This window comes from Lipotes vexillifer, unplaced genomic scaffold, assembly GCF_000442215.2.
Source record: "Lipotes vexillifer unplaced genomic scaffold, Lipotes_vexillifer_v1.1 scaffold1321, whole genome shotgun sequence".
NCBI classification, from domain to species: domain Eukaryota; kingdom Metazoa; phylum Chordata; class Mammalia; order Artiodactyla; family Lipotidae; genus Lipotes; species Lipotes vexillifer.
Window position 1 is genome coordinate 428,952 of NW_006785943.1, and position 27,748 is coordinate 456,699.

The following is a 27,748-nucleotide window of genomic DNA, read 5'->3' on the forward strand; positions in this document are numbered from 1 at the left end:
GCATTCCTGTCTCCCAGGCATCGAGAGGCCTGGGCTTGATTGGAAAGGGCTTCCCTTTTCCTCCTTCTGCAGGGGGAGCGCCCCGCCTTGGGTCTACCTGTCCTTGAGGTCACATGTTGGGGCAGAGCCTCAGGACCCAGGGCAGATGGAATGAGACTTCTTGGATCTTTGGGCTGCTGGTGGTTGATGACCTTCATTTTATGGGACCTTCCTCTCAAACCCTGCCACTAGCATCTACCCACCAGAGGGCCAGGATGCAGTGTGTCGGGAGGGTAGCAGGAATACTCAGGGTGCATGGGACTAAATGTTTCTTTGTATTTGCAATACCAAAAATCAGGACGCTCTTAATTCAGTCTAACAGCAGGGTGGGGTATCTGAAATGGGAACCATGCCAGAAACTCAGAGGCTTACGGGGAACACATCTAGGGAATGTCCCCCCAGCCACGGACCCTCCAGCTATACCACTGATGCCTCTTTCCAGCCAGGCTCTCTGTTGCCACTCTATCCATGGCCACCAGGGGGCGCCCGTCACTGCCTTGGGTGCAACGCTAACACCTACAGAAGAAAACCCAACTCCTCACCTGTCACGTTACTATTATCTGACCCCTGCCCACCTCTTCAGCCCACTGTATTGTTTAAGAAAATACAGTTGTGCTATAAAAAATAAGAGAAACAAAAAAGGAGGACAGACGAAGGAGCAAACAGCTTGTGAGCCATGGCAGGCATATATATACACTAAGTAAAGCATTCATGTGCCAAATGTAAATAGGAGGGGTGGAAGGACCAAGCATGCACTAAATATTGACAAGGCACCAAATATTCAAGCTACACTTAATGTTCATGAGGCATAGCGTACACTCAATATTCATGTCTTAAGTCAGCCACCCACTGGGGACATCCATTCTGACCCTCTACCCTCTGTCCCAGAACTATAGATAAACCTGTAGCTCTCCTTCAGTCTAACTGGTGAGCTGCCACTGTGGCCAGACATACTTGCCCCGACTTCTCAGACAGAGCAAGCGTGTGGCCTTGGATCCACTGATCAAGCTTCAACTCTGGTCCTTGTAGCTGCTCCATCAGCAAGGAAGGTAGATGGGGCAGGGAGAGAGGCTTGACAATGGCCATGGTGTAACTAGCTCATGCAACTACGTGTAACAGGCACTAACCTACTATCCCTTCTCTTTCCCCTGGTTTCTCACTAAGTGTTTAAAATTGATTCACTAGACTCTGTGGTTAAGCATCTTAATTGGGTCTGCGAGCCTTTCTGTTCCAAGACCTCTGGGATAGTTTATCTGGTAGTGAACTTGGAGGCCACAATTGCATTAAGGTTATTTCCCATAGGACATACCACTCTCCCAACCCTGCAGCCCCATGGAACGTTTTATCATTCCCCAAACACACCATGTGCTTCGCTGCCTCTGCGTCTTTGCACATGCTGTTCCCTCTTCCCAGGATGCCCTTCCCCTGCCACCATTTAGCAAACCCTAACTTATCCTTTGAGGTCAGTTCTGATGTCCTCTTCTTGGGAAAGTCTTCCCCAGCTGTGCCAGGTGAACGAGTCACTCATTCTCTGAACCCTCGTTCGTAGCATCATACAAATTTTATTCTGTAGCACCCGCTAGGGTTTTACGATTTCTATGTGTCTCTTTCTCTCACTGAATGGTGAACTCCCTGAGGACGGAGGCCACGTCTGTTCATCTCTGCTCCCTTGGCGCCCTCGCAGGGGCACGCTGCCCATGGGCTACTCCTGCCAAGGAGGCCACGCTTAAGTCTGGGAGCCGACAGGTCCTTGGAGTTGTCACTTTGATCTGGATATTCCATTCCCTTTATCACCATCATAGTTTAAAATGCTGTTATTTTTTCTTTCACAGGTGAGTTTATTTTGGTTTCATCTGCTCACTTTTACTGCCTCAATACGCACTCTTTGCAGAAGATAAGTAGGTACCCACTATACATTTAACCATCATTCTACATGTGGTTTTTTAAATTCATCGTTGAAACAAATCCAGGAGGTAGGCAGGTGGGTGTTATCATCTCCCAATAACAGGTGAGAGACCCAAGCTCAGACATGTTAAGTGACTTGTCCATAGTCATACACAGAGCAGAAGCTGCGGGCCAGGGCTCGTGCCTTCAAGTCCAGACCTTCCTTCTGGGCTCCAGCACCTTTGGCTGTTAAACAATGTAGCCATGGGGTGGGGTGGGGCTACTCCTCATAAACTCAGCCGGATGCTTGAAAGCTCTGGCGTACATGACACTGCCTGGGCTAGCTCCTAGCTGCTGGCGTGCTCGCTTCATCAGGCCTGCTGTCGAAATGGGGTGGGTGGGACCTTTCACACCCTCACTACATAACGGCCTGCAGTTCCCCCGAGTGCGCACTTCAAGTAGCAAAGAGGCAGTGGGTCCCCAAGGTTTGCTTTGGGCAGGACAACACGCCTGGGGTCGGTTAGCTGGGTCCTGGTGTATGCCGGGTGGGCAGAACAGCTGGGAATTCAGCGGTTCGGATGGAGGCCAGGGAACCAGCGGGCCCCCTGGGGGGCACCGTGAGGGGGTCAGGTGAGCAGATGCTGGAGAAGCAGGGCTGGTGCGGGCCAGGAGGCTGCACTGCCCGGCGGGGCTCAGAGAGCTGAGCTCAGTAGGATGCCAGCCCCCTCGCCCTTCCTCCCTGGCATTGCCCAAACAAAAGAAAAATAGTTATTAAAAAAAATAGAGTGCATGAAATGTCATTCCTGATGTTCTACTTTGAACAGCCTAATACGAAAATCCACATTTTAAAGACAAACAACTACAAAGACTAAGCCAAAGCCATCAACCAAATAGAAGTTAACTGAAAGAAAACACCTAACACACCCCAAAGATGAAACCCAGCATCTTCTGAGCCCCTTGTGGTCACTGTGTGGCCCTCGGTCTCTGGAGCTCAGCCCGGACAAGAGGGGGCTCAGGGCACTTACTTGATCATCTGCGGCACAGTGACCTTGGAATTTTCCTCAAATGCGTTCATCATGAGCCCATTGCACCGGATGTTATCCACACACTGGAATCAGAGAGAGGACCCCCGGGTCAGAGCCTCCGTCTCCGTTCCGAGACCCAGGCCCAGCAGGGGTTCTGCCGAGTGAGGCTTCGCAGGCCCCGGCCTGACACAGGGTCAAAGGGCATCGTCCAGGCAAGGGCAAGGTTAACGCACAGCATCCCTTGGGTTCTGATGGGAAGTCGTCCCCAGCTCGGTGACCTTTTGGCGATTTACTCGACTTCCCTGGGCCTTAGTTTCCCTACCTACAAAATGGGGATAATGATTCCTACCTCCTCGGGGTGTTTGCAAAAATGGAAGTGTCCGACCCTGGCCACTCTGTGGCTGACCTCTGAGGTCCAGCACCGAGGACAAGATCAGATCCACAGTGACCTGGGGCCTCTGTCCTGGGAGGCCGGCTCAGCGGGTGCCATCCTGCCCCCCGCCCCCGTTCCTCCGCTCACCACAGTGCCCACATCCTGAAGCCACAGACGGTTTTCCATAGTAAAAATCCTGCCTGGGGGAGGCAAGCCTGCCAGCACTAAGGGAGAATATTGTACATTTTACTCAGCCTCTGAAAAACATTCAAAATCCAAAAATCTTTCTTTGAATAAACAGTACACACCTAAACAAAAAGAAAAGACACAGAGATACATCTCTTTTTCCTTCTCATTGCCCCCTGCCCCAAGCTCTCACATTTCTGCCAAGAGAGGGTCTCTCCTTGGCCCGGGCTACGGGGTACTCTGCGGGGTCACATCACAGTATCTTCTGGTTTTGAGGATGTGTACGTGCGGGGAGGGGTCAAAGTCACCGGGAAGTGAGAGCAGAGAGGCAGGCACAGTGGATCAGGGCCAGGACCCCTAGTTTTTCACGGGCCCCAGAGGAAGGCTTGTGTCAGTGGCCCTTCCTAGCCCGCTTTCTCCAGCTGCACACTCTGAGACTCCTTTTAGCTCTGGTTCCATCGGCAACCCTGCAACGCAGGGCGTCTGGCCACCGATCAGAGCTGCCTGGAGGCACCAGTGGGCCTGGGGGGCCCTGACGCCTGGTGGTGTCAGCAATGCAGCCCTCAAGAGGACACAGGCCCGGGGGGTACTCTCCAGGCGAGCAGCCCTGAGCCTTTGATGGCTCCCTGAGGACTAGAAAAGGCCATGCTTGAGCTTTCCAGTTTTTCAGTTTTCTCTGGGGCACGTTGGTTGTTTTTGTTTTTGTTTTTGTTTTTTTTGCGGTACACGGGCCTCTCACTGTTGTGGACTCTCCCGTTGCGGAGCACAGGCTCCGGACGCGCAGGCTCAGTGGCCGTGGCTCACGGGCCCAGCCGCTCCGCGGCATGTGGGATCTTCCCGGACCGGGGCACGAACCCAGGTCCCCTGCATCGGCAGGCGAACTCTCAACCACTGCGCCACCAGGGAAGCCCACACGCTGGTTGTCTGAAGCTGGGAGGGCAAGACTGAGAAAGAGCAGATGTCTGCTACTAGTCGTCCTCACCCTGCCACACTGCGGGGCTGCACGCTGGGCAGGCAGGGCAGCCCAGGTGTGAGGCCTAAAAATGAGTGGCAGGGAGTGAGTTGGGCGGGGACTGCCCTGAAATACAGTAAAGGCTCTGCCCCCCAGTTGTCCATAAACACAGCTCCCAGGCCCCCTCCCCCGAAAGGGGGACATCTCCAGCCTCGCTGTCCCCTTCCTCCCACCATCAGCTGCTCTCCTAATACTCCCCTCCACTGTGCAGAGAGCAGGCGGTCCGGAGAGGTTCCTGTGCTCCTGGGACGGGGCTGGGCTGACCCATTGCAGGCCCTGGCTGGGCCCAAGGAGAAGCCTGTCCTGGGCCAGCGGCCCGGTGCTGCCGACAGCCTCTTTCCAGACTCAGACCTCTGCCCTGGTCCTGCAAGTGACCGCAGCCCTCTGGGTCTGCTCCCTGGTCCCTGGGAGGTCTGTGCTTCCTGTGACTCTCCCAGTGGGGTGACAACCCTAACGCTGGTGCAGGCAAACCTTCCCTCCTGCAGAGCGGACTCCGGGCTTTTCGGGCCCTTTGCTTTCTCTCCTGGCTCTGCTACATCCAGCACCCTTGGGTCACGGTGCTCAGACTTTTCTGTGGTACCAATGGCCTGGGGAGTGTGCCAAAACGTAGGTTCCCAGGCCTCGTGCCAGAGACTTGGATGTAGTAAATCTGCAGGGGACCAGAGGGGAGCCCAGGAATCTGGAGTTTTAAAAACTGCCCTAGGGATGATCCAGATGCAAGGGGTTCCCAGACCCCAGTCTACGGGTGGCCCAGGGGACTCTGCGAGCTGGACAGCTAGCTGGGCTCAGCCTTGGTTGGTAGAGATACTCACATCTTTTCCATTAGAACCCTGTAGCTGCCTCCCGCCGCCCACCAGCTTAAGCATGAAGGGACCACTTGTTTTCAAGGACAAGTGATGCCACTCACCTGGCTGATGTCACTGGTCCACGCCGCCTTCTCCTGTCTGGATGAGGCCACAAGGATGACTGTGAAGGGCGGGGAATCCTTTGGTTCCACCCCGATCTTAAAATCCAAGTGGTCTATGTCTTGGCCGGATCCTTTGGCTTCCAGGTGCAAAACACGGAGTTAGCCAAATGAGTGTGGGCCTTTCTGAGTTGGAAAACAACTGGCAGACGATACCTGCCTCACCCCACTGGTGAAGGCAGCAGTAGGGCACCAGGCCACTTGCTAGTTTCAGAACATCTTTTTTTTTTCTTAAGGTGAAGAATCCCCACTTCAAAGATGGAGAAACTAAGACCTAGAGTGCACAGTAGCTTACAACCACACAGGGACAGCTCCGATTCCGAGTTGGAAGAGCCTTTCGGAATCACCAGTCGGCTCTACCCTCATTAGGCCAGTGGGGAGCTGAGGTCTCCGGGGAGGACTTTCATAAGACACCCAGCTGGGCAGAGGCTAAGCAAGGGCTAGAACTGGCCTCACAGCTGGGCCCTCCAGCTACGCCAAGGTGATACAGGGGCCAGGAAGAGAATTTTAGATCTTAAGCTTTTATGGACCCAGCTGGACTTTTAGCTCAGTTGAGAGCTCCCCAAAGCCAAAGTAAGTTCTAGGTATTTTTATTACTGCTCTTAACCCGAAGGGTTCCTTGAACTCTTTCTTTGGAAAGACTAAGATCACAGTTCAGAGATTCCTTGCAACACGGCCACATTCATCAGGGGTCCCCTGAATGGGGTGGAATGTTGTGGAAGGTCTGCTACAGCTCTGGTCTCTGCTTGCTGGCCGTGTGACCCTGGGGTGATACCCTTCCCGCCCTGGGCTTCAGACATCCTCCTGTACAAGCAGAGTGGGGTGTGACGGCTCTGAGGGCCCCGACCCTTCCAGTGCTGGCACTTGAGGATGTGAGGGCACTGGAGAGCCCGCTCCGTGTGGTGACTCGAGGATGGGATGATGCTGGCTCCTCATAAGTGGGGTGTCTGTGTGTTGAGTGGGGGATGCATGGGGCCACGCCTCTCCCTTTCCTGGCCCTGGAGGGAAAAGGGCTTTGGGGACTGACAGTTCCACTTGAATCGGGACCAGCTGTGGCCAAGACTGAATAAGATCATGCTGGTAAGAGCTCCGGGTAAATTGCTGCACATGTACTTTTGCATTGGTGGTGGTGGTGGGGGGGGGGCGCTTGGCTCCGCCCTCGGTGGTGGGTCACGAAGGGTGCAGAGCCCAGCTCCCGCTGCGGCTGACCAGGGCATGCGCACGCGCATGTGTGTGTGTGTGTGTGGTGTGTGTGTGTGAACTACACCCCCAGCCCCCAGCAAACCCTGAGCCCAAGCCCAAGCCATGCCAGGACTGGGATCTGGGGTCTTTCAGACACAGCCCTGCTTCGAGGAGCCCCAACTTGGGGAAAGGCAAAGATGGAGAGTCCAGCTGGTGCACCCCCAGGGGAGGGCCTCCAGAGCCTTGCTGGGGGGCCAGTGAAGGAGGGAGACGAGGACCAACTTTGGTCCAATCAAGAGACAGTAGTGACCCTACCCCTTCACCTAAAATAATAAGCCCATCCTCCAATTCTGATTCCCCGGGGAGAGAAATGCCATGGACACCCCTACACGGCGGCTTTCTGAGCACCTGGGCACCACCTTCCCCCAGCTCCCCGTCCAGCCCCTTCTGGTTTGCTGGGGCCCCACTCACATGCTCCCTTCTCCCCAAGTCTTGCCTCCCGTCCTGGTCACTCCAACACCGCTGCGGGGGACCGTTCCCCTGCATTCTCTCTGGTGGTGGCACGTGTGTCCCTGCACACCCAACCCGTTTCCACTGGAGGACAGAGATAGGCCCGGCGCCTCCCCGGCCTCTTCCTCGTGGCCCAGTGAGCCACTGTGCATGTAGCACATGGATGCGTGAAGGAGGGGTGCTCACTGAGAAGTGTGGCCCCCAAACCCAATGGCACCGAGTCCAGGGACCCAAGGAGCTTGGAAGGAACCAGGAAGGGGGAGGGGGCTGTCACCTGCAGCGCCAGAGAGCTCCTTCTCTAAAGACCCAGGACCAGCCTCTCCAGGTCCAACATCCTCCCTTTCTCCCAAGAAAAGAATCCAATGCCTGGACCCAACCTTTCAGGGTGAGTGTGTGCGCACCTGTGTGAGCACACACAGGCTTATACATGGCTTGCACACCTACCTTCTTCCTCCGTGCTTTCTGGCTCCTCCAATAAAGTGCAGTCAATGAGGGATATGACTCCATTCTGAAAAAGAGCAGGGGCCACCTTGAATCAAAGCGAGAGATGTGCTAGTTTCGGAGTTCCAGAATATCAGGGTGAGGAGTGAGCACCCACATAGATGCACATATGTGTGTGGACATTACATGCCAAGTGGGTATTTTGGTTTTCAGGTTGAAGAACTTTATCTCCATATAGGAAGCCCAGGGAAGTGACTCAAATGGGATTTGCTCAGAGACGCCTTCCCCAAAGGAGGGCCAAGGTCGGGCTGGGGGTGGAGGGGCTAGAACCTGGCTTGCACAGCCTTTTCTTGCCCTACAGCGGCTCTGAGGCATCACCTGGTAGCCCTAAGTCTGAAGTTTGAAATCCCTCATTCTAGGCTGAACCCTGCATGTTACCAATAGGGAAACAGGACCAATTCACAGACCTGTCTCAGGTATTGTTATTCCGATTTTACAGATAAAGAAATGAAATCAGGGAGTTCAGTGTCTTGCCCAAGGTCACCTGGTAGGTAAGTGGCAGAGTCTGGAAAGAGCCTCACGGGCCTGTTCCCAGCTCAAGGTCAGTGGCTGGCTTTTAGTTATTAGGAATATCTGGAAAAACGCCTCTTATCCTTGAGTGTCTGAGCATCCTTTAGGTGTGAGATCCCTTGATCCTGTAGTGAGAAATGAAAGCAACCACCACTGTGCTGGCTGTAAAGCATGTCCACGAATTCTTTGCTACCCCGTCCTTCAGAAGGTGAAGGTTACTTCCCTTCCCTTGAGTGTTAACTGGACTTAGTGACTTGCTTCTCATTAAGAGAATAAAGCAGGAGTGATGGTGTTCAGCTTTGGGGTCTGCAGCCTCCTGCTTGCTCTCTTGTTGTTTCTTGGACCACTTGTTCAGGGGGAAGCCAGCTGCCGTGTCATGAGGAGAGGGCTACAGATGAGGGATGAGGCCTCCTGCCAATAGCCATGTGTGGGAGCCACGCTGGAAAAGGATCCCGGCCCCAGTCGAGCCTCAGATGACTGCAGCCCCAGCTGCCACCTTGACTGCAACCTCATCAGAAACCCTGAGCCACATATGTCCACCCAGCTAAGTTGTCCTGACTTCCTAACGTGCAGAAACTGTTTGAGACAACAAATGTTTGTTTTAAGCCACTCCAGGGGACTTCCCTGGTGGTCCAGTGGTTAAGACTCCACACTTCCATTGCAGGGGGCGTGGGTTCAATCCCTGGTCCGGGAACTAAGATCCCACATGCCGTATGTGGTATGGCCAAAAAAAAAAAAAAAAGGCACTCCATTTGGGGGACAGCAACAGATAAATAACATAATAACTGACAAAAACAGAAACCTGGCTAGGTGGCTAATCTATACGTGAAAATGTCTGCAGGGCAGGCTGCCACCTGGGAGGCAGAGGGGGACCTGGAGAAAGTATCAAAAGTGGGGCCCGAATCCTACATTCTGTTTCTAGTTTGGTTCTTTGGTGGCCCTGGGGGAGCCCCCCAGGCCTTGTTGGGCCTTAACCTGACCACTGATGTCACTGGGCTGGGTAATCTCCAAAGCCCATGTAGCTCTAACCTTCTCTTACTTTAAGTCCCCCAAAATTCTTACGGTAGTTTTAGATCTTGGCGAGTTGTAGCAGGTCCCTTTTAGGAGGACTGAAGGCGTTCGATTTCCAATGGCAGTATTTAACATGAAGTGGTTTGAATTTTAGCTCTGGTTTCAGAACACAGACTCTGAAGCCAGACTGCCTGGGTTCAAATCCCTGCTCTGCCACTTGCTGGCTGTTTCTAGAAGCCTCAGTTCCCTTATTTATACAATAGGGAAAGTAACTGCCTCAGTGGGTTGTTCTATGAATTAAATATACATGATGTATTTGGGCTAGTGCCTGGCTCATAGTAATCATCATGCAAAGGCTTGCTATTATTATTATCATTACAAGTTCATACTACATAATTAAGAGTGACAACGACTATTACCTGTTGAGCACTTACTATGTACCAGGCATGGGGCCATGTGTTTTGCAACCACTTCCTCACTTAAGCCTCATAGCACTCCCATGAAGTAGGTATTTTCACTCCCAGTTTTTAAAAAATAAATTTATTTATTTATCTCATTTATTTTATTTTTGGCTATGTTGGGTCTTCGTTGCTGTGCGCGGGCTTTCTCTAGTTGCGGCGAGCGGGGGCTACTCTTCGTTGCGGTGCGCGGGCTTCTCATTGCGGTGGCTTCTCGTGTTGTGGAGCACGGGCTCTAGACACGTGGGCTTCAGTAGTTGTGGCATGCAGGCTCAGGACTTGTGGCTCACGGGCTCTAGAGCGCAGGCTCAGTTGTTGTGGCGCATGGGCTTAGCTGCTCCGTGGCATGTGGGATCTTTCCGGACCAGGGCTCGAACCCATGTCCCCTGCATTGGCAGGCGGATTCTTAAGCACTGCGCCACCAGGGAAGCCGTTCACTCCCATTTTGCAGGTAAGTAAACTGAGGCTTGGTGAGGTCACCCACTGGTAAGTGGCAGGGCTAGAATTTGAGTTGCTCTCAGATTCCATGCTCTTTACCAATGTGCTAAGAGACTTTGAAAACTCAAACAAGCAAATAAACAACCCCCCAAACCAAAATAAGACAAAACTAACAAACATAAAAGCATGTGCTTTCAGACTAAAAAGCCGTCTTGAAGTCTCCAGTTCAACCTGCCCCTACTGACCCCCACCTGCTGGGGGAACCGTCCCCCGAGCCTGGACAGAGATCTTCCCAGGAGAAACTCCAGAGCTAGGAAATAATGAAGGGTTTCCTTGATACATAATTTGGTTGAAACTGGAGTCTTCAGTGTTTGTAAATTAATTTCCCCTTGTGCAGCCGACCAACTAATACGTTGACATGTTAACATAAGCAGTATATTCCCTGAAGCCACTGCTTGATCAATTAGCTCTGCAGGAGGTTACGGTCCAGGCATCCAGGGGCTGGAAGAATGGTTTCCCTGATGCTCTGGCTTAATTAAGGGCACCTTCTGGCCCTTTCCAGGCCACAGCGCATTCAGATTTAAAATCTCCAGAAGCGAGCTTCCACGGGGATGGACGCAGTGCCGGGGAGACTGTCGCTTACAGAGGCAAGGGCTTCCCAGAGCAGATTTACGGGCACCTGCCTGCATCTGTGCACGCCTCTGCTGAGGACAGTCAGCCCTGTTTTGCAGATGAGAAAGTGAGGTGTGAACAGGCGCGGGACGTTTCCAGGGTCACACATATGTAGGAGACAGAGGTGGGACCAGATCGTGAGCTCACAGCAGCGGGATAAGCTGTGTGCTGTGCTGGGGAGCAGGAGATTCTGCCGGGGGTGCAAAGTCTTGTGCTGGCAGAGTGAGTGCCCGAGGGCGTCAAGAGGGGGCGCTGTCTGAGCTCTTTTTTTTTTTTTTTTCTTTCTTTGCGGTACGTGGGCCTCTCACTGTTGTGGCCTCTCCCGTTGCGGAGCACAAGCTCTGGACGCGCAGGCTCAGCGGCCATGGCTCACGGGCCCAGCTGCTCCGCGGCATGTGGGATCTTCCCAGACCGGGGCACGAACCCGTGTCCCCTGCATCGGCAGGCGGACTCTCAACCACTGCGCCACCAGGGAAGCCCTCTGAGCTCTTTTTGGTTGGAAATGAGACAAAGGCTCTGGCTGCTGCTCTGCCCTCAGCCAGGTGCCACCATCCTCCCCGGCCCCTTAGATACATGTACACGGGCCTTTGAAGGTCTTGTCTGGACCCCCTGGCTCCTCTGCCCCAGCCCCCAACTCTGGGGGCTCCTTGGGGGGTCTTCGTGCTCACTTTCCCATTTCCCACGATTTCTCCAGTAGAAAATCCGTCAGTGGCCTTCTCATTCCAAGCCGCCAGTCAGACCAGGGTGCATAAGTGCACACTCATGCGTTTCTGACACCCTGGTCCACCCTGGGCCCCGCGGTCAGGGTTAGTTGGGACCCCTAGGGTAAAGGTGATGTCTGACCTCCAGCCCCAGCAGCTTCACTCCCACTGTCCCTACCTTGGTCAGGTGAAGCTTCCCACCAGAGCCTCTGGTACAGATGATCAGATGCTTAGAAAACAGGAAGCACTGTCGCTCGCCCTCTTTCTTTAGGGACAGAGACCCCAGGCGCCCCCTGGTAATCTTGCCCTTTTCAGACATGGGCACCTGGATGAGGGAGCCTGCGGTTGGAGGAGAGAGAGCCTGAGTGCATCTACTGGAATGACCCTCCGCCTCTGACCTGGCTTTGAGGCTGCAGGTGGGGTTGCGATGCCAGCAGCCAGGGCAGTGGGACAAGGCAATCCTAGTTCTTGGTAGCAAACATGCACCTTGGGCCCTCCCTCCAGCCCCTCCTCAGGGGTGGGTGGTGGGGTTTGGGGGGTGGAGAATGACGAGAGAAGCTCCATGCAGGACCTTTGACCTCCCAGCCAGGGCCAGTGCCTTGGAAAACAAAGGAACCCCAAAGGACATGGCCCATGAGGTGAGAATGCAGGGCTGGGCTGAGGTCTGGGAGTGGAAGGAGGTTGAACAAGCGGCGAGCTGGCTCTGGCCCAGAGGGATTAATAAGATCCACTGGGCACCTGCTGCCACATGCAGCCACCACAGACATGACTGATTGGTCACAGCATGCTCTGCTGCAGAGCCCAGTGCCGCCTCTTCGGGAAGCCCTCCCTGACTCTCCCCAGCCCTGCTCTGGGCCACCATCTGCCTCCTGCCCACTGCACAGAACCCTTTCCTGTATCCTGACTCCCTCTCCCCTGCACAGTCAGTTCTGGAGGGCGGGGCAGAGTCTATTCTCTGGGCGTCCCTGGAGACCTGAGTTGGCCTGGCATGAATAGGGCAGGTGTCCTTGGTGGTGGCAGCACGACTGAATAAATGAGAAAGGGCTTGCTGGGTTCCCCTGTCTGATCTCCAGGTCCAGCCCCACCCCTCAGGAGGGGAAGAACTGCTTTGGCTCAGGGTGATGGAGCAGATTCCTGGTCTTTGGGGACACTGCTGAGCCCAAGATAGGTCATTCTTCCGGCCACCTCCAGCTTGGGCACAGCACAGCTCAGGGGGAGCTGGGAGTCAGGCTAGGCTAGCTCTGGGCTCAGCAGGTTCCAGGGTGGGCCTGTGGGAAGGACACAGGGGCTCAGAACAAACTCCACATTGAGGATACTCAGGCCATGGGCAGCAGGGGCCAGAGGCAGCTGCACAGGCCAGCAGGAAGTGCTGGGAAGCTCTTCATCTAGTCAGAGAACCCCAACTCGATGGAAGGAAGGCGGGAGGTCCATCCTGAGGTGAAGTCACCTCTAGGGCACGCGAACAGAAGCTGAGTTTCCCATAGAACATGGAATCTGAACCTTAAAGGCATCACAGCTCTGACATCCCCGAGTTGGAAGTCAGTCTCCTGGGCCACAGAGAGCCTCTCCTGCCCCTCTCAATAGGGCTGTGACCCTCAAAACTGTCCCCAAGGTCAGCTGAGGCCCAAGGGTGAAGGGAACCCTACCCAGGACCACTGGGACCATGGCCTTCCCCAAGAGGCGAAGGATGCCGAGCAAAGGACAGAGGGACTGACCCACGCCAACTCCATCTCGGACCCTGAAAATGCTTGTGATTCATGGGGCCAATTGGAATCTGTCCTCATCCTCCGCCCCCTACTCTCTCCCCAAAAGGACATGTCAAGGTTTACTATGATGTGCAATAGACAAACCAAGACCATCTGGGAAGAATTATGTTTACATCTGGAGAGAAGGAAACTGTGAAAACCAATAATACCAGCATCGATATCTATAGATACCGACATCTACATGTAGCTGTCGCATTCCCCCCGCAGGCCCGGAATACTCGGCAATCACGCTTGCAGGTTTTGGCACGCAGCAGCCCAACCAACTGGTGGTGTCCTGAGTGCCACGTGCCTCTCGCTGCTGGGGCCAGCCTGGTGGGGGGTGGGAGAGGCAGGGCGCACACGCCATACCTTGTCTCACAAAGGTCTGGCTGGTGTCCAGGAGGATCTCACAGCCTTCAATGATCATGCGCTCAATGGCCAGGTTTTTCCGGATGTTCTCTGTTTCACTTACTTCGTCGTGCATTATCCTGTGGGGACAGGAAATGACAATCAGAGACAGGCTGCCCCCACCTCCCAGGGTGGAGGGAATGCTGGGTCTCTGGCTAGACCTCCGAAGAAAGCCTGGATTCTCAGGTGGAACCTGTTGTCATGAAAGGGGAGAGAGCGCGCATCTCTTGAGTGCCCGCTGTGTGTGTGCACTTTACAGGTGTGATCTCATTTCATCCTCTGACAGCCCAAGGAGGCTGAGAAGCAGGTCTGTCTGATTTTAAAAAGTCTGAACGGGGGACTTCCCTGGTGGTGCAGTGGTTAAGACTCCACGCTCCCAATGCAGGGGGTCCCGGGTTCGATCCCTGGTTGGGAAACTAGATCCCACATGCGTGCTGCAGCTAAGACCCAACCAAATAAATAAATAAATAAAAACTTTAAAAAAATTGCCACGTGATTACCAATAATGATTGTAAAGCTGAAATAAACTTAAAACAAAAAGTCTGGGGCTTCCCTGGTGGCGCAGTGGTTGAGGGTCCGCCTGCCGATGCAGGGGACACGGGTTCGTGCCCCGGTCCGGGAAGATCCCACATGCCGCGGAGCGGCTGGGCCCGTGAGCCATGGCCGCTGAGCCTGCGCGTCCGGAGCCTGTGCTCCGCAACGGGAGAGGCCACAACAGTGAGAGGCCCGCGTACCACAAAAAAAAAAAAAAAAAAGTCTGAACCACATGGAAGAGAAACAGCAGAACTGGAGGAAGATGGGAGTAGAGGGGACATCCTCTGTTCATTACCCTGCCCCTCACCCCACTATTGGCCTTATTTCCATCCAGAGTACAAACCAAGCTCATTCCTGCCTCAGGGCAATTTGTACTTGCTGTTTCTTCCCCCTGCACACTCTTTATAGGGTTGTTTCCTTAATGTTTGGGTTCTGGAATGGCTTATTTTTGGAGCACCTGGCAATCCAGTTGGCTCAGGGCAAGACTGACTTCAGTTTACTTCTAAAGGCTCTGGTGACCGGGGAGTAAGCAGGACACAGCTTGCCCCTTCATCTGAGAATACAGACATCCTTCTGTCCTTGTTCTGACTGCTGCAACACCCCTTGTCTCCAGGAGGTGGCACTGTTTAACTGTTTTTGTTTTTGTTTTTGTTTTAAAGAGCGTTGGTGGGAAAAGGTAGGTGTGAACTGCCAACTTTGCTAAGACCCTGGATGGGTCTCCAGGAGTCTTAGGAAAGTAGTGAATCCTTTTATTTTTTTGGAGGGGGTCTGGAAAAAGTACCCCACCTACTCTAAGGAAAGCACAAAGCCTCCTATTTGTCTGCTGATGCATGAAATTCCACAATTAAGACCACTAAGAGAGCTGATTAATGTGTGTGTGGCTTACAGAGTTCTCTCACAGTCATTATCCAGTTTAAACCCTCCAACAATGAGAGATGACACTGGTTGAGCTGGAGCTGTGATTAGTGGAGTCAACACGATGTTGAACAAATTACTCAACCCTTCTAATCCTTACTTTCCCCATCTGTAGACTGTTGAGGTGAGGATGGAAAATAATGCATTTCATGGGCTGACCTCATGCCTGGCACATGACAGGCGCTGGAATAAAGGGTGGTGATCATTGCCATTATCAGGGCTGCAAAAATGGTATTGTAAGCAAAAAAAAAATAGGTGGTATACTGTAACTCGTTATTTCTTCTGGGTATCAGACTGGGGCATCAAGATGGGGTCTCTCTGCCTTAGAAGCCACGGTTCTCCACCCACATGCCCCTCCTCCCACCCGGGCCCCAGCGATGCTCTTCTCAGAAGCCCAGGCCTGAGCCTTCTTCTGGAAAAGACATGGGACAGGGAGGCACCTTTCAGGGCATCTGCAGTTCCATGGATAGGGATTCATTTTTGGAAGTTGTCCAAGGCAATCAGGACCCTCTCTCTTGATGACGGTGGGGACTTTGCTGAGGCTAGATTTGCTAAAAACTAAGGGGGTGATTCCAAGGTAGCAAAACTAGTTTTGCTGTTAGACATGGCTAAACTTCAGCTGCTCAGGGTCAGTGGCCCCAGGCTGGGATTTGTGCTGGAGGGGCCGCCACTGCACGTGCAGCTGGGGGTGCTGGGCGGGGCTCCAGGAAGGCAGCCCAGGGTTCCAGGGCCTGAGGCTCCTGGGGGAACCGGAAGTGAGGACCTGGGTTATCAGTGAGCCCAGGAGTTAGGGGTTCCGGAGACAAAGTGGGACAAGGGCCAGAGGTAGGAAACAGCCAGTCCTGAGGGGAGAGGGGTGCAGTGTTCTGAGCACTGCCAGGGAGGGCTTGGTTGCTGGCTTCCTGTCAGGGCTGGAGCTTTCCTCAGGGCCCAGGGGAGGGTGCCAGGAGGAAGAAAGGGCTGTTGTCACGTGATAGGAAAACGCTTTTCTGTGCTGCTCGGGCTGGGTTCAGGGCCAGGTGCAGGTGAGCAGGGGGACAAAAGAAAAGCAGGCTGCACACCCAGGACCCGGGGTGGGGGGGGGGAGGAGGGGGTGATTCCAAGGTAGCAAAACTAGTTTTGCTGTTAGACATGGCTAAACTTCAGCTGCTCAGGGTCAGTGGCCCCAGGCTGGGATTTGTGCTGGAGGGGCCGCCACTGCACGTGCAGCTGGGGGTGCTGGGCGGGGCTCCAGGAAGGCAGCCCAGGGTTCCAGGGCCTGAGGCTCCTGGGGGAACCGGAAGTGAGGACCTGGGTTATCAGTGAGCCCAGGAGTTAGGGGTTCCGGAGACAAAGTGGGACAAGGGCCAGAGGTAGGAAACAGCCAGTCCTGAGGGGAGAGGGGTGCAGTGTTCTGAGCACTGCCAGGGAGGGCTTGGTTGCTGGCTTCCTGTCAGGGCTGGAGCTTTCCTCAGGGCCCAGGGGAGGGTGCCAGGAGGAAGAAAGGGCTGTTGTCACGTGATAGGAAAACGCTTTTCTGTGCTGCTCGGGCTGGGTTCAGGGCCAGGTGCAGGTGAGCAGGGGGACAAAAGAAAAGCAGGCTGCACACCCAGGACCCGGGGTGGGGGGGGGAGTGGATTGGGGTGCTGCCTGCACACCTGCCTGCGCTGGGACAGGGCATCCCGCGGTGCCGAGGAACTCACAGCCTCAAGGGGGTCCCAAGTCTTCTGTTTGCGGAAGAGTACACAGGATCTGGCTCCCTGGGGCATGAGAGAACTGCGGTCCGCGCCCTCTGATGGTTTTGTTTGTCTGCAATCACGCCCTGACTACATCTCCTCCCTAATTCTCCGCTCTGGGGCCTGTGCCCTGCCCTGGTCCAGCCTGGTCCTCCCTCTGTCCAGCCGGAGGCCATGGCCTCACCGGCTGCCACTCGTTGGACTTGGGCAGCCTTTTAGGGCTCTGAATGGATGGCAGGGCCCCGGGCAGGGCTGAGGGCTGAACCCCACACCCTGCAGACCCATCCTCCTTTGCAGCTCCTGGCCTCCTATCTCTGACCACAAGGCCCCTCCTTACCTCTTGGCCTGCACCGGTGGAGCCCCCAGGCTCAGCCCTTGGTTCATACCTCATTCCCACCTAAACTCACTCCCTTGGTGATCTCACCAGCCTTGTGACTCTAAATACCATCTCCGAGCTGACGATCTGGTATATCTTGGCTCCCTGAACTCCAGACTCAAACACCGACTCCCTTTTTGTCATTTTCACCTCTGTTGTCCACCTCAGGTCCAACACACCCCCAAGTAAAACTCCAACGCGGCGAGGAAGACTCCCCCCTCCAAACCTGCCCCTCTGGCACCTTCTCCATCTTGCACAACGGCAATGCATCGTTCTGGCTGCTCGGCAGAAAACTCTGGAATCACCCTCGACTCTCATTTTCTCTCTCTCTCCTCACCTCTCATCCATCAGAAACTCTTGGAGGTTCCACCTTCAGAAAACTCCAGAGTCCTCACCTCCACGGCCACCCCCTGGTGTGGCCGTGTCCCCTGTTGCCTGGGCTGTGGCAGTGCCTCCCTCCAGTCTTTTAGCTCCTGCCCGTGCAGCGAGGAATTCCTTGGGCTTTGGGGAGTGAGGAAGGACAGGGGAGGGCCTTGACTAGGGGGGTCTGCAGCCTCTGACGGTGGCCCAACCATGGCCTGTCCCGCCAAGGACACTGCCTGCTGCTGAAAGGAGCCTGAGGCACATGAAAGCCCGACACCCAGGACCCCTGGGGCTCCTAAAGCCACCGGTTTTGACACATGGCCACTGGAGAACCGAGGAAATGGGCAGAGTGCCTGCGAGTCCTGGGCAGATCCCTGACCTGGGAGATGGGCCCACTAAGTGCCCAGGGCCCTTCCTCGGACCCCATCTGTGCCAGGGACAGCGTACCCCCTATCCCACCTCACTGGGTGCCCAGCTGGGCTGGAGCTGTAAACCCCTCAGACTGCTCCTGGGGACCCGGCTTCCAGGTGGGACAAGCTGTGGGTGCCCCCACCTCGGAATCCTAAACAGAGCACGAGCTTTTCCCATCTGGGGCTCGGCAAACCCCGGGTGGGGGCACCCTCAGCCTGGGCCTGCCCACAGGTATGGGACCCCAGCGGGGCTCACCTGGACAGCTCCTCCAGTTTGGACTTGGCGTAGTCCAGGCTGTTGCGCTCCACGTGCTCGTGAGGGGTGTGGGCCAGGAGCTCGTGCAGCGTCAGGATGTACCTGGGGATCTGCAGTGGGGAGAGGCGGGGACAGGGCCAGAGGGCCAGAGAGACGGAGGCAGGGAGAGAGAGACAGCGATGAAGCAAGAGGGAGATGGAGAGACAGAGCAGGGTAGACAGATGGGGGGGCAGGGTGGGCAGAGAAGGGGGCTCTCAACTCCGAGGACCCCCATGAGCGGGGCTGAGGAAGGACACCCACTGCACTTCTGATCCCAGACTCTCTTAACTTGGAGGCTCTTCCAGGGTCTTGTCTGGGACGAGAGCCCAGAGCTTGAGGTCCTGCCCCGCAGAAGGCAGGACCTGGAGATGGACTCAGGACCAGGAGCTGCCCCTCACTTTCCGCACGGCCTCCCCCAGCCAGGGTCGGTGGAGGGTCCTAACCCCGTTCGTTCTCCAGGCCACCGGGGGTTTGCACGGCCGTGGCCCTCGGCACTCCGCGCCCCGGTCCCCAGTCAGCTGCAGCCCTCCCGGCGCATGCGCCCTGGCAGACGGGGCGGGCACACCTGGAACATGGGGTAGGTGAGGAAGGTCTCCAGCGTCCTCTCCTCGCAGTCGGGCTTGGCCTCGTAGTGCTTCAGCAGCTTGTCGAAGTCGCGGTTCTGCTTGCAGTGCGCCAGGATCTGCAGGCTGTACTGGTGGTTGCGGACGAACTCCTGGTAGATGTTGAGCATGGGCAGCAGGATGTCGAAAAGGTCGGCTGGAAGGAGGCGGGACTCAGTGGGCAGCGGGGGCGCCCTCGGCTCCCCCAGCCCCACCCGGGGAGGTCGGGGCGTGGCTCAAAGCCCCATCGGAGTCACCGGAGATGACTCTGGCACCACTGCCTTCTCCTAGGTCAGAGAGGGTGGCCCCAGGCATTGAGACCACAGCAGATTCACAGGTTTTTGAGATAGAGCCCTGTCTAGTCTGACACCTGTGTACCGGAGGTCAGAGAAAGGAGGTATAGAGGGCGCTGAGATGTGCCCCCCGGAACCCCTTCTGGACCCAGGCACTTGTTCCCCAGCTGCCACCAGTGCGGGTGGCTCTCAGCTGGGTTCTCCCTTGCTGGGAACTGCTCTCAGCTGAAGGAAGCTGCCTTGCACAAGCTGGAGCCCAATGACAGGTCCAGGTCGGGGTGTGAAGGCCGGCCCCTGCCTCGACGGGGGATGTCCCTGAAGGGCCACCTCAGTTCCCGAGCTTCCCTGGGGTCGGCTGAGGCCCCTGTTGTAAATGCTTTGTAGTCCACTCCCTGCCAGTGCCCTGGCTCTGCCAGGCTGTTATGCTGCGGGGTCCCCAGGGGCCCCAGAGTGTCCCACCTGTGACTGTGACCTGTCAGAGGTCACGAGGTGAGTCAGGAGCTGGCCTGGAACCAGGCTTTCCAACTCCCTCATTCCAGCGCTTTCCACCCCATGATATGCTTTCCTGGGTCTCTGCCCCTTCACCTGTTGTCCCCTTTGTCCCTCTGTCCCTGTCCTTCCAGACCTCCCCAGCTCTGCAGCCCCTGGCTCAGTGAGGTGGACCCCCTGCTCAATCCCCCGTCTGTCTCAACCTCCTGGGTATCTAACATCCTGTCCTTCTAGCTCCCAAAAGCCCAAACCTGCCTTTCAACACTTGATGGGATGGGATGGACCCTCTAAAACCTCTGCTTACTAACTCCATTAAAAAGAAAGACAATGCAACTAGAAATGATCATACAAAGTGAAGTCAGAAAGAGTAGACAAATACCATATGATATCACTTATATGTGGAATCTAAAACACAACACAAATGAACTTATCTACGAAACAGAAACAGACTCGCAGACATAGAGAACAGAATTCTGGTTGCCAAGGGGGAGGGGAGGTGGGGGAGGGATGAAGGGGAGGTTGGGGTCAGCAGATGTAAGCTTTTGTATATAGAACGGATAAACAACAAGGTCCTACTGTATAGCACAGAGAACTATATTCAGTATCCTATGATAAACCGTAATGGAAAAGAATATTAAAACAAAGAATGTCTATATGTGTATAACTGAGTCACTTTGCTGTACAGCAGAAATTAACACAACATTGTAAATCAACCCTACTTTAATAAAATCAAATTTAAAAAAAAGAAAGACAAGCTTTCCTTGGAACAAACTCTAAGTGGGAGCTCTTAGGTAGGGCATCCAACTATCCAGTGGACAACCTCTTTAGCTGTATGACTACAGAAAGTGCAGCCTTTGTCTTTCTAGGGCTGCTTCTTATTTCGACCTTGGAGAAAAACAAAATGGTGTCACTCCCCCTGGAAGTCTCCTGGCCCGTGGGCAGAGGAGCCTTTTCAGCCTCGGCTGTCCTCTCAGCTCCCTGAGCCTGTTCCCTCGACCCCATAGTGGAAGTGATACCAACACTTACCTTTTCCTATTGAATTAAGTGAAAGGAAGATGGTACACAGTGTGGGAGGGGCGGGATGTGGGACGCACTCCTGTACATCACTCACAGGAGTGAGGGCTTGGAGAGCAATGTGACGATGTGTACACAGCGGGGAGTCCATCCCCATTGTTTCAGTAATTCTACTTCTGGACACCTGTCTCAGGGGAATGCTCTCTAATATCTCTAATGCTCTCAACTTCACATGCAGGGATGATTATTTTTAGTAGCAAAAAGGTAGAACAACTTTAAGAGTCAACGAAGGGAGATGGCTACATAGATGGTGGCAGATTCACGGGACACTGGAACATTATACAGCCATCAAAAAGCATACTTTCAGCTTGAGAAAACACTTATGCAATTATGTTAAGTAAAAAAAAAGAAAAACCCACAGCAAGATTCAAATTCTATATTCAGTATGTTTGCAATTATGTAAAATGGAAAAAAAAAAAAAACAACCCCAAAATCTATGCATAGGAAAAAAAATTGGAAGGAAACACACCGGAGTGTTTACAGTAGTTATCTTTGGGAAGCAGAAATGTTGATATTTTTAAATGTTTCCTACTTTTCTGGATTCTCAGATTTTCTCAAATGGGTACCTATATGAAAAAAAAAAAAAACAACCCCAAAATCTATGCATAGGAAAAAAAATTGGAAGGAAACACACCGGAGTGTTTACAGTAGTTATCTTTGGGAAGCAGAAACGTTGATATTTTTAAATGTTTCCTACTTTTCTGGATTCTCAGATTTTCTCAAATGGGTACCTATATATTATTTTTAAAAGGGAAAAGCAGATAAGAAACTAAAAATATATCACTTCCTCCTAGAAATGTAGCTTTTGCCAACTTCTTTTTCCTCTTCTGCTCCCTCTGAGGGATTCTGTGAGTTTTTAAGGGGCCACTCTGTTACATTCGGGAAGGACAAAAGTGCCACCAGCCAGGAGATGTGGCCCCTGCACAGGGACTTCTCAGGTGGGGATGGGGGCAGAGGGGCAGGAGACCTCTGCCAGGGCTGCTACTCACCGAGGACCAGAGTGGGCCAGCTGGAGATGCGGGCCTTCAGGCCTTGGTAAAAGATCTGGTGCAAAAACATGATGGTCTCGCTGGAAGAGAAAGCACATGGTAAGCTCCCGCCAGGAGTTCCTCTCCTTCCAGGTGTCCCTTCCCCCAAAGTTCAGTAGAGCTGAGGGGCCCCAGGGGAGAGGGCAGGGGCTGTCACTGCCTGTGGGACAATAGCAGCAAACCTTCTCAGGTGAGACCTTACGAGAAGCCCCATCAGTGGGATGGACCCTACAGTCTGTGGGGCCTAATGCAAAACAAACATGCCGGTCCCTTGTTAACAAATGATTAAGAATTTCAGGATGGTGACAGCAGAGCCTCAAATTAAGCACGTTTTTACTAAGCATGCAGTCAAATGCATTCCGGCTGCTGGCTTCCCTGGCCCCCTTAAGTCCCCACTGGCTCTGTCATTGTGTGCTGTCCCCTCTCCCAGGAGTTTGTGCCCTGAAGGCAAACCCCCATCCTGGGGTCTCACACTCTCAGGACAAGGGCAGGGAGTGGAAGGCGCTGGGTGGGCACAGAGATGCCCCTGAGCTGCGAGGCACAGGAAGCCAATGGGGGCCTGGGACCTTATGTTCATGGGGGGCCTGGGAGGCACGGGGCTCCCTGACCCCAGAGGAGTTTGAAATGCCCTGAGCACCCCACTCTGCAGAGAAAACAGGGTGGGTGGGGAGAAAAAGGGTGTGAAAAAGAAAAGAAGGGAGGGGTGCAAGAGAGAAAGGGGTGAGGGAGGTGAGAGGTGGTGGTGGGGAGAGAGAACAGAACACAGCACCTACGGCTGAAGAGCAGAGCCTATAACTCCACCACACCCGCAGGATGTGCAGAAGGGCTGGAACCGGTAGGGCCTTTAACAAGTATCTAAGTAGCAGTAACACTCCCGAGTTCTCATTCCTGAGAGTGGCTCCTCTCATTACCGTGAATTAACTGTCATGTCCCTAAAGTCCCAAAAGAACAGGCCCCCCCAGGTGTGGTGACACCATGATTTCTGGACTAGGGGCCCCACCTGATGGCTGAAGTCATTTGCAGTTTTCAGGTAACAAGTCTGTGACAGATTCACCCTTGACAGGGCTGGTTTCTTCCTGTCTGGCCCCTGAACTAGTTACTGAATAGATAAACATGTACCGTACCAATGTGAAGAAATTTAGTCGTCCACATGGGAAGACCCTTAGAAAAATGCAAAAGAGATCAGTCCAGGGGTGCGTGAAAGTGCACAGAAGGGAAAACGTGGGCCCTGATGTCGGGGAGGGTGGAGGTAGGAGGACTTTCAGGGGTTCCTGGGGAACTGAGAGGCTCTGGATAACCCCGAGCACCGCCACAGCAAGACTCAGGGCCCCATTCCCGGGCAGCTCCCACAGACGGCTGCAGGATGCACTGTGCAGGGTTCACGGCATGGATTTGTAGGGTAGCACGTTAGGAACATCATAAGCTGGGACTAAAAAAAAAAAAACGGAGGATGAAGCCTCCGTTTTTAAAGTACTATAAACTGTGAGGATTTCACTTGTCATCCTACTACTCAGAAACTACCATTGTTACCTATCTGATAAGAAAAAAATGATCTCATTTTGATTCGATTTGCTTTACAAAATCATTGTGAGTGGGTTGGTTGAACGTTTTTCCTTTGTATTGGACATTTGAATTTCTTCTTTTGGGAACTGCCAAGTCATGTCCACTTACTATTTTCACTTTTATTAATTTAAAATAACTCTCCATATTAAGCATATAATCTTAACATATACATTGCAGATATTTTTTTGCTCAGCTATTTGCCCAACTATCTGTGTTTGGTGTTTTTTGAAGTTTTTCCATTTTGCCCTGTGAGATTTTCTTTCTGTTTTTTTTTGCTTCAGGCATCATGTCTTTTCCCACTCTTAGACTGCATGCACACTCACCTACATTTTATTTTACTATTTCATTTTTACACACAAATACTTAACTAGAGTTTACTTTGGTGTAGGATGTGAGTAAAGGATATAAACGTAATCTTTCTTTCAGTTTGGTTAGCCAATTGCCCCATTTTATTTATCAAATACTGCAGCTGCTTTCACTGCTTTGCTAGGATGCCTTTTTTGTTACTAAATTCTCATACATGCCTAAGTCTGTTTCTGAACTTTGTATTTTATTTTGATGAACTATTGGCCTATTCTGGCAATAGTCTCACGCTGTTTTCATTACTTTAAATATATTTATAAGCCTATAATACATTTTAATTAATGTAGGAAATGTTTCTTTCATTGTTTTTTTCAGAACATTATTATCTATTTACATGCATTTTACTCCTTCAGTTGAACATTAAAATCACTCTGCTAGGCTGCACTTCGATTGGAAATATATTGAGTGTATGGCATGTTTTGGCTGAAATGACATCTTTACGACATGGAATCTTGCCATCCAGAGTGCTGGCCCACTTTCTGTTTTTGTACAGCCTGTAAGCTTAGAAGGACTTTTTATAATTTTAAACGGTTGAAAAAAAATCAAAAGAATATTTTACGATAAGTAAAAATTAGATGAAATTCACATTTTAGTGTCCATAAGTCAAGGTTTATTGGAACACAGCAACACCCATTCATTTAGGATTGCCTAAGACCACCTAGTTTTGACAGAGACCCTCTGGCCCACAAGGCCTAAAATATTTACTATCTGACCCTTGATAGAAGTTTGCTGATCCCCAGTCTATGTGAATGTTGTCCCTGAATTGTGCAGCACACAGCCGGGGCAACTATATTCTATGGCCCTGCACACTTATAGTCCAGCAGGGAATCTATGCACAGAAGAAATCATTATTTAAGTGCAATGAATGCTAGAAAAGGGGCAGCATGGGGGCCCTGGAAGCACACAACAAGGGAACATAAGCCAACAGTGACAAGGGGCATGGGGGTGGCCCGGGACATCCAAGGAAAGACATGAAAAAAGAGTAGGAGACAGCTGTCATAAGGAAAATAGGAACGACAGTAGGGTGGGAAGAATTCTAGGGAGAGGAAGTGACTTGTCTGCTTCGGGAAGTGCTCATTTTGCCTGGTTCCCTTCTTGAGCCCAGAAAGGAGTGTGACTTGCCCAAGGCTGGCCCTAGGTACACAGGGCTTGGCCTGTGGAGGGCAGAACCAGGCCTCTTCACTCCAGCCTCACCCTGTGCCTGTCCCTCCTCACTCCCCAGGCCATGCAGACAAGACGAATTGATGGCAGCACACGCCCCCAATGAGCCTCATCATTCTTCTCGACCCAGGACTCCAGGCAACCACTGCCAATCAATCAGAGCGGGCATCAAGATAGGAACCATCTGTCCCCCAGGCGGGATGCCTCTCATCACGGGGCAATGCCTGTGGTTCCCAGCACACGTTGCTGGGCATGGTTTTTATTAAAGGGAAATAGCCCAAGAGTATATGCTCATTGTTTCGGGTAAACAAAACCTAGTGCACATGTTTACTTCAAAGATTCACCCCCCACCGCCCCGCAGCATTCAAGAAGCACACAATTAACCCCCTCCCCAGCTCTGCAGCATCCTCCGTGAATCTGCCAACCTGGAGAGAGGCCTCTCTCTTCTCAAGGACTTCTTTTAAAGAACTCCAGCAAATGAAATCACCAAATTGGCATCAGATGTCTAATGTGGCTGTACATTTCAGCCTAAATGCAAATCCAGGGGAAAGCTATGTGCAGAAATGCCTTCTAGTGAGTGGGCTGGCAGCCTCCGCCCTTGACCTGTGACACATACAGACTCTGTGCTGTGGTCCGAGGCAGGGAGACCTGGAAGGTTCATGTCCCGGATCCGGCCTCCACAGCACCTACACGGTAAGAGAGAAGGCTGGGCTCACATACAATCGAAAGTTCTCGACAGTGCAGGCGTGGGCAGAAGCATGTGCTGAGACCTGGGCTGTGATGAGCAAGCAGAGGGGTAAGGAGGATGGGGGTCGGTGAAGATTCCAGCCCATTATTTAACAGGGCAGCAGGGGGGAAGCACAGGCCTTCACATAAAACAGAACTGGGTTAAAATCACAGCCCACCCGAACCCCGAGCACACCCCGTCACCTCTCTGATCTCTGGTGCCAGCCTCATGGGGCGTCTCTGAGGATTGGAAATTATGTAGGCCAAGTGCTTACAGAGAGCCTGGCACCAAGCAGGCCCCACAAAACACCATCTTAACGTGGTGAGTGTAGTCCAAAACATTCAGTCACGCAAAGTGCTGTGCAGGGTTGCTATACAGTTAATGAAAAAAAAAATTCAGCCGTTCTTTGTGCTCACAAAAAGCACAGAGGTTAAGACAGTGAAGCTTATACTCTTATGGACCCAGTGGATCATATAGTGAGGGGTGAATGATTAGAAGGCAGTCATTTTCTAGCTCTTCCTGCCCCACCCTGGGCCCCGGGGGAAGGAAAGAATTCCGACCTGCTCCCGATTGAGAACAGGGGCCAGGGGGTGGAGAGAAGCTGGTCACATCACATTGGCATCCATTGATAGGATCATTGGTTCTTCTTACTTAATATTGTAAGAAAATACAGTAAAACATATTTGATTAACTTTCAACGTTGAACCAACCTTGCATTCCTAGGATAAATTCCACCTGGTCATGATGTATTATCCTTTTTATATATTTCTGGATTCGATTTTATAATATTTTGCATCTATGATCATGAGCAGTATGGGTCTGTAGTGTTCTTTCCTCATAATGTCTTTTTCTGATTTCGGTATTAGAGTAATGCTGGCCTCACAGAATAAGTTGAGAAGTGCTCCCTCCACATTAGATTTGAATTCAGTTTCTCACAGGGTGCATCATAGTGAAGCTTTCTTGTTGTAATAACGTCTAGCTCTTATGAGCACTTGGGCTATGCTGGGCTCTGTACTTAGATTCTTTACATGAGCTTTCATTTGATTCTCCAACACCTACAAGAGGCAGGTCCCATTCCCTGGTCAGTGTTTCCGAGGACCGCTAGAGTCCATATTCTGGAGGCCTTAACGATTGATCAGGCTGGGGCTATTTTGACCAGGATCAATGAGATTGCTAAGATGGGAAAGAGACAACCTTGGGCACATCAGGGGCTTGGAAGGACACCAGCAAAAGAGGGGACTTTCTTCCCTCCTGTTTATTCTGTTAAAGGCATCTGATCTGATCCATGCAGTGATTAACAGACAAAAATATAAAACCATGTTGTGATTTTCTTCAAACAACTTTCGAACACATTCTGTGAGTGTGGTATGAATACTCTTAACCAAAGATTACAGGTGAAAAGAATTCCATTGAATGCAGTGTAACAAAATTATGCAAAGATTAAATAAATACAAAAGGGCACCTTTATCTCTTAGTGGTTATGATAAACGGTCACCAAAAGTTTGCAACTGTGGCCTAAAATGCAAGGAAAGAAAGCACAAACAACCTAGAACTATTACAATGCTTCCTGAAATATTTCCCAAGTAGGGCCGTGGCCGAGCCTCCAATACAGGCAGTCCCCTGCGGTTATCTCAAGCCTCTCATTTCCATGTGCTCTGGGACCTGCAGCAGCAGCTGCACCCACAAACTTGTTGGAAATGCAATCCCTATGCTCTACTCCAGATCTACATGTTGAGAAGCTCGGGGTGAGGCCCAGCGTTCACGTTTGAGAAGCTGTGACTCCAGCTGAGCTGTCCGGAGTTTATTCAGGAAGAAAGTTCTTCACACTTTTCAGCCAAATTCCAGGTCATTGAGTTTAAAAGACCCAACTGTAGTTTCTGGAGAAAATCTTACCTGATTTCACAAAACAATAATACCTATTTTCTTTGTTTTAATAAAGAAGTCAAAGCATTTATTTACTCTCTAAAAACTGTGTTCGAAATGTATATTAAAAAGCAGCCTTGGGCTTCCCTGGTGGCGCAGTGGTTGAGAGTCCGCCTGCCGATGCAGGGGACACGGGCTCGTGCCCCGGTCCGGGAAGATCCCACGTGCCCCGGTCCGGGAAGATCCCACGTGCCGCAGAGCGTCTGGGCCCGTGAGCCATGGCCGCTGAGCCTGCGCGTCCGGGGCCTGTGCTCCGCAACGGGAGAGGCCACAACAGTGAGAGGCCCGCGTACCGCAA

At 52.6% G+C, this 27,748-nt stretch overlaps 1 protein-coding gene across 2 annotated transcripts in view; it reads right to left on the minus strand.

Moving 5' to 3' along the window:
- Positions 1-27,748, minus strand: part of RASGRF1 (Ras protein specific guanine nucleotide releasing factor 1) — a 106,217-nt gene that overhangs the window by 40,024 nt on the left and 38,445 nt on the right. For both annotated transcript variants that reach the window (XM_007458337.1, XM_007458338.1), the window contains exons 6-13: positions 21,675-21,754; positions 18,793-18,986; positions 18,189-18,298; positions 13,581-13,699; positions 11,645-11,805; positions 7,620-7,683; positions 5,427-5,563; positions 2,949-3,031 (exon numbers count right to left, since the gene is read on the minus strand). In XM_007458337.1, the coding sequence (XP_007458399.1) occupies positions 2,949-3,031; positions 5,427-5,563; positions 7,620-7,683; positions 11,645-11,805; positions 13,581-13,699; positions 18,189-18,298; positions 18,793-18,986; positions 21,675-21,754 (948 nt within the window). The remainder of the gene's footprint in view (positions 1-2,948; positions 3,032-5,426; positions 5,564-7,619; positions 7,684-11,644; positions 11,806-13,580; positions 13,700-18,188; positions 18,299-18,792; positions 18,987-21,674; positions 21,755-27,748) is intronic.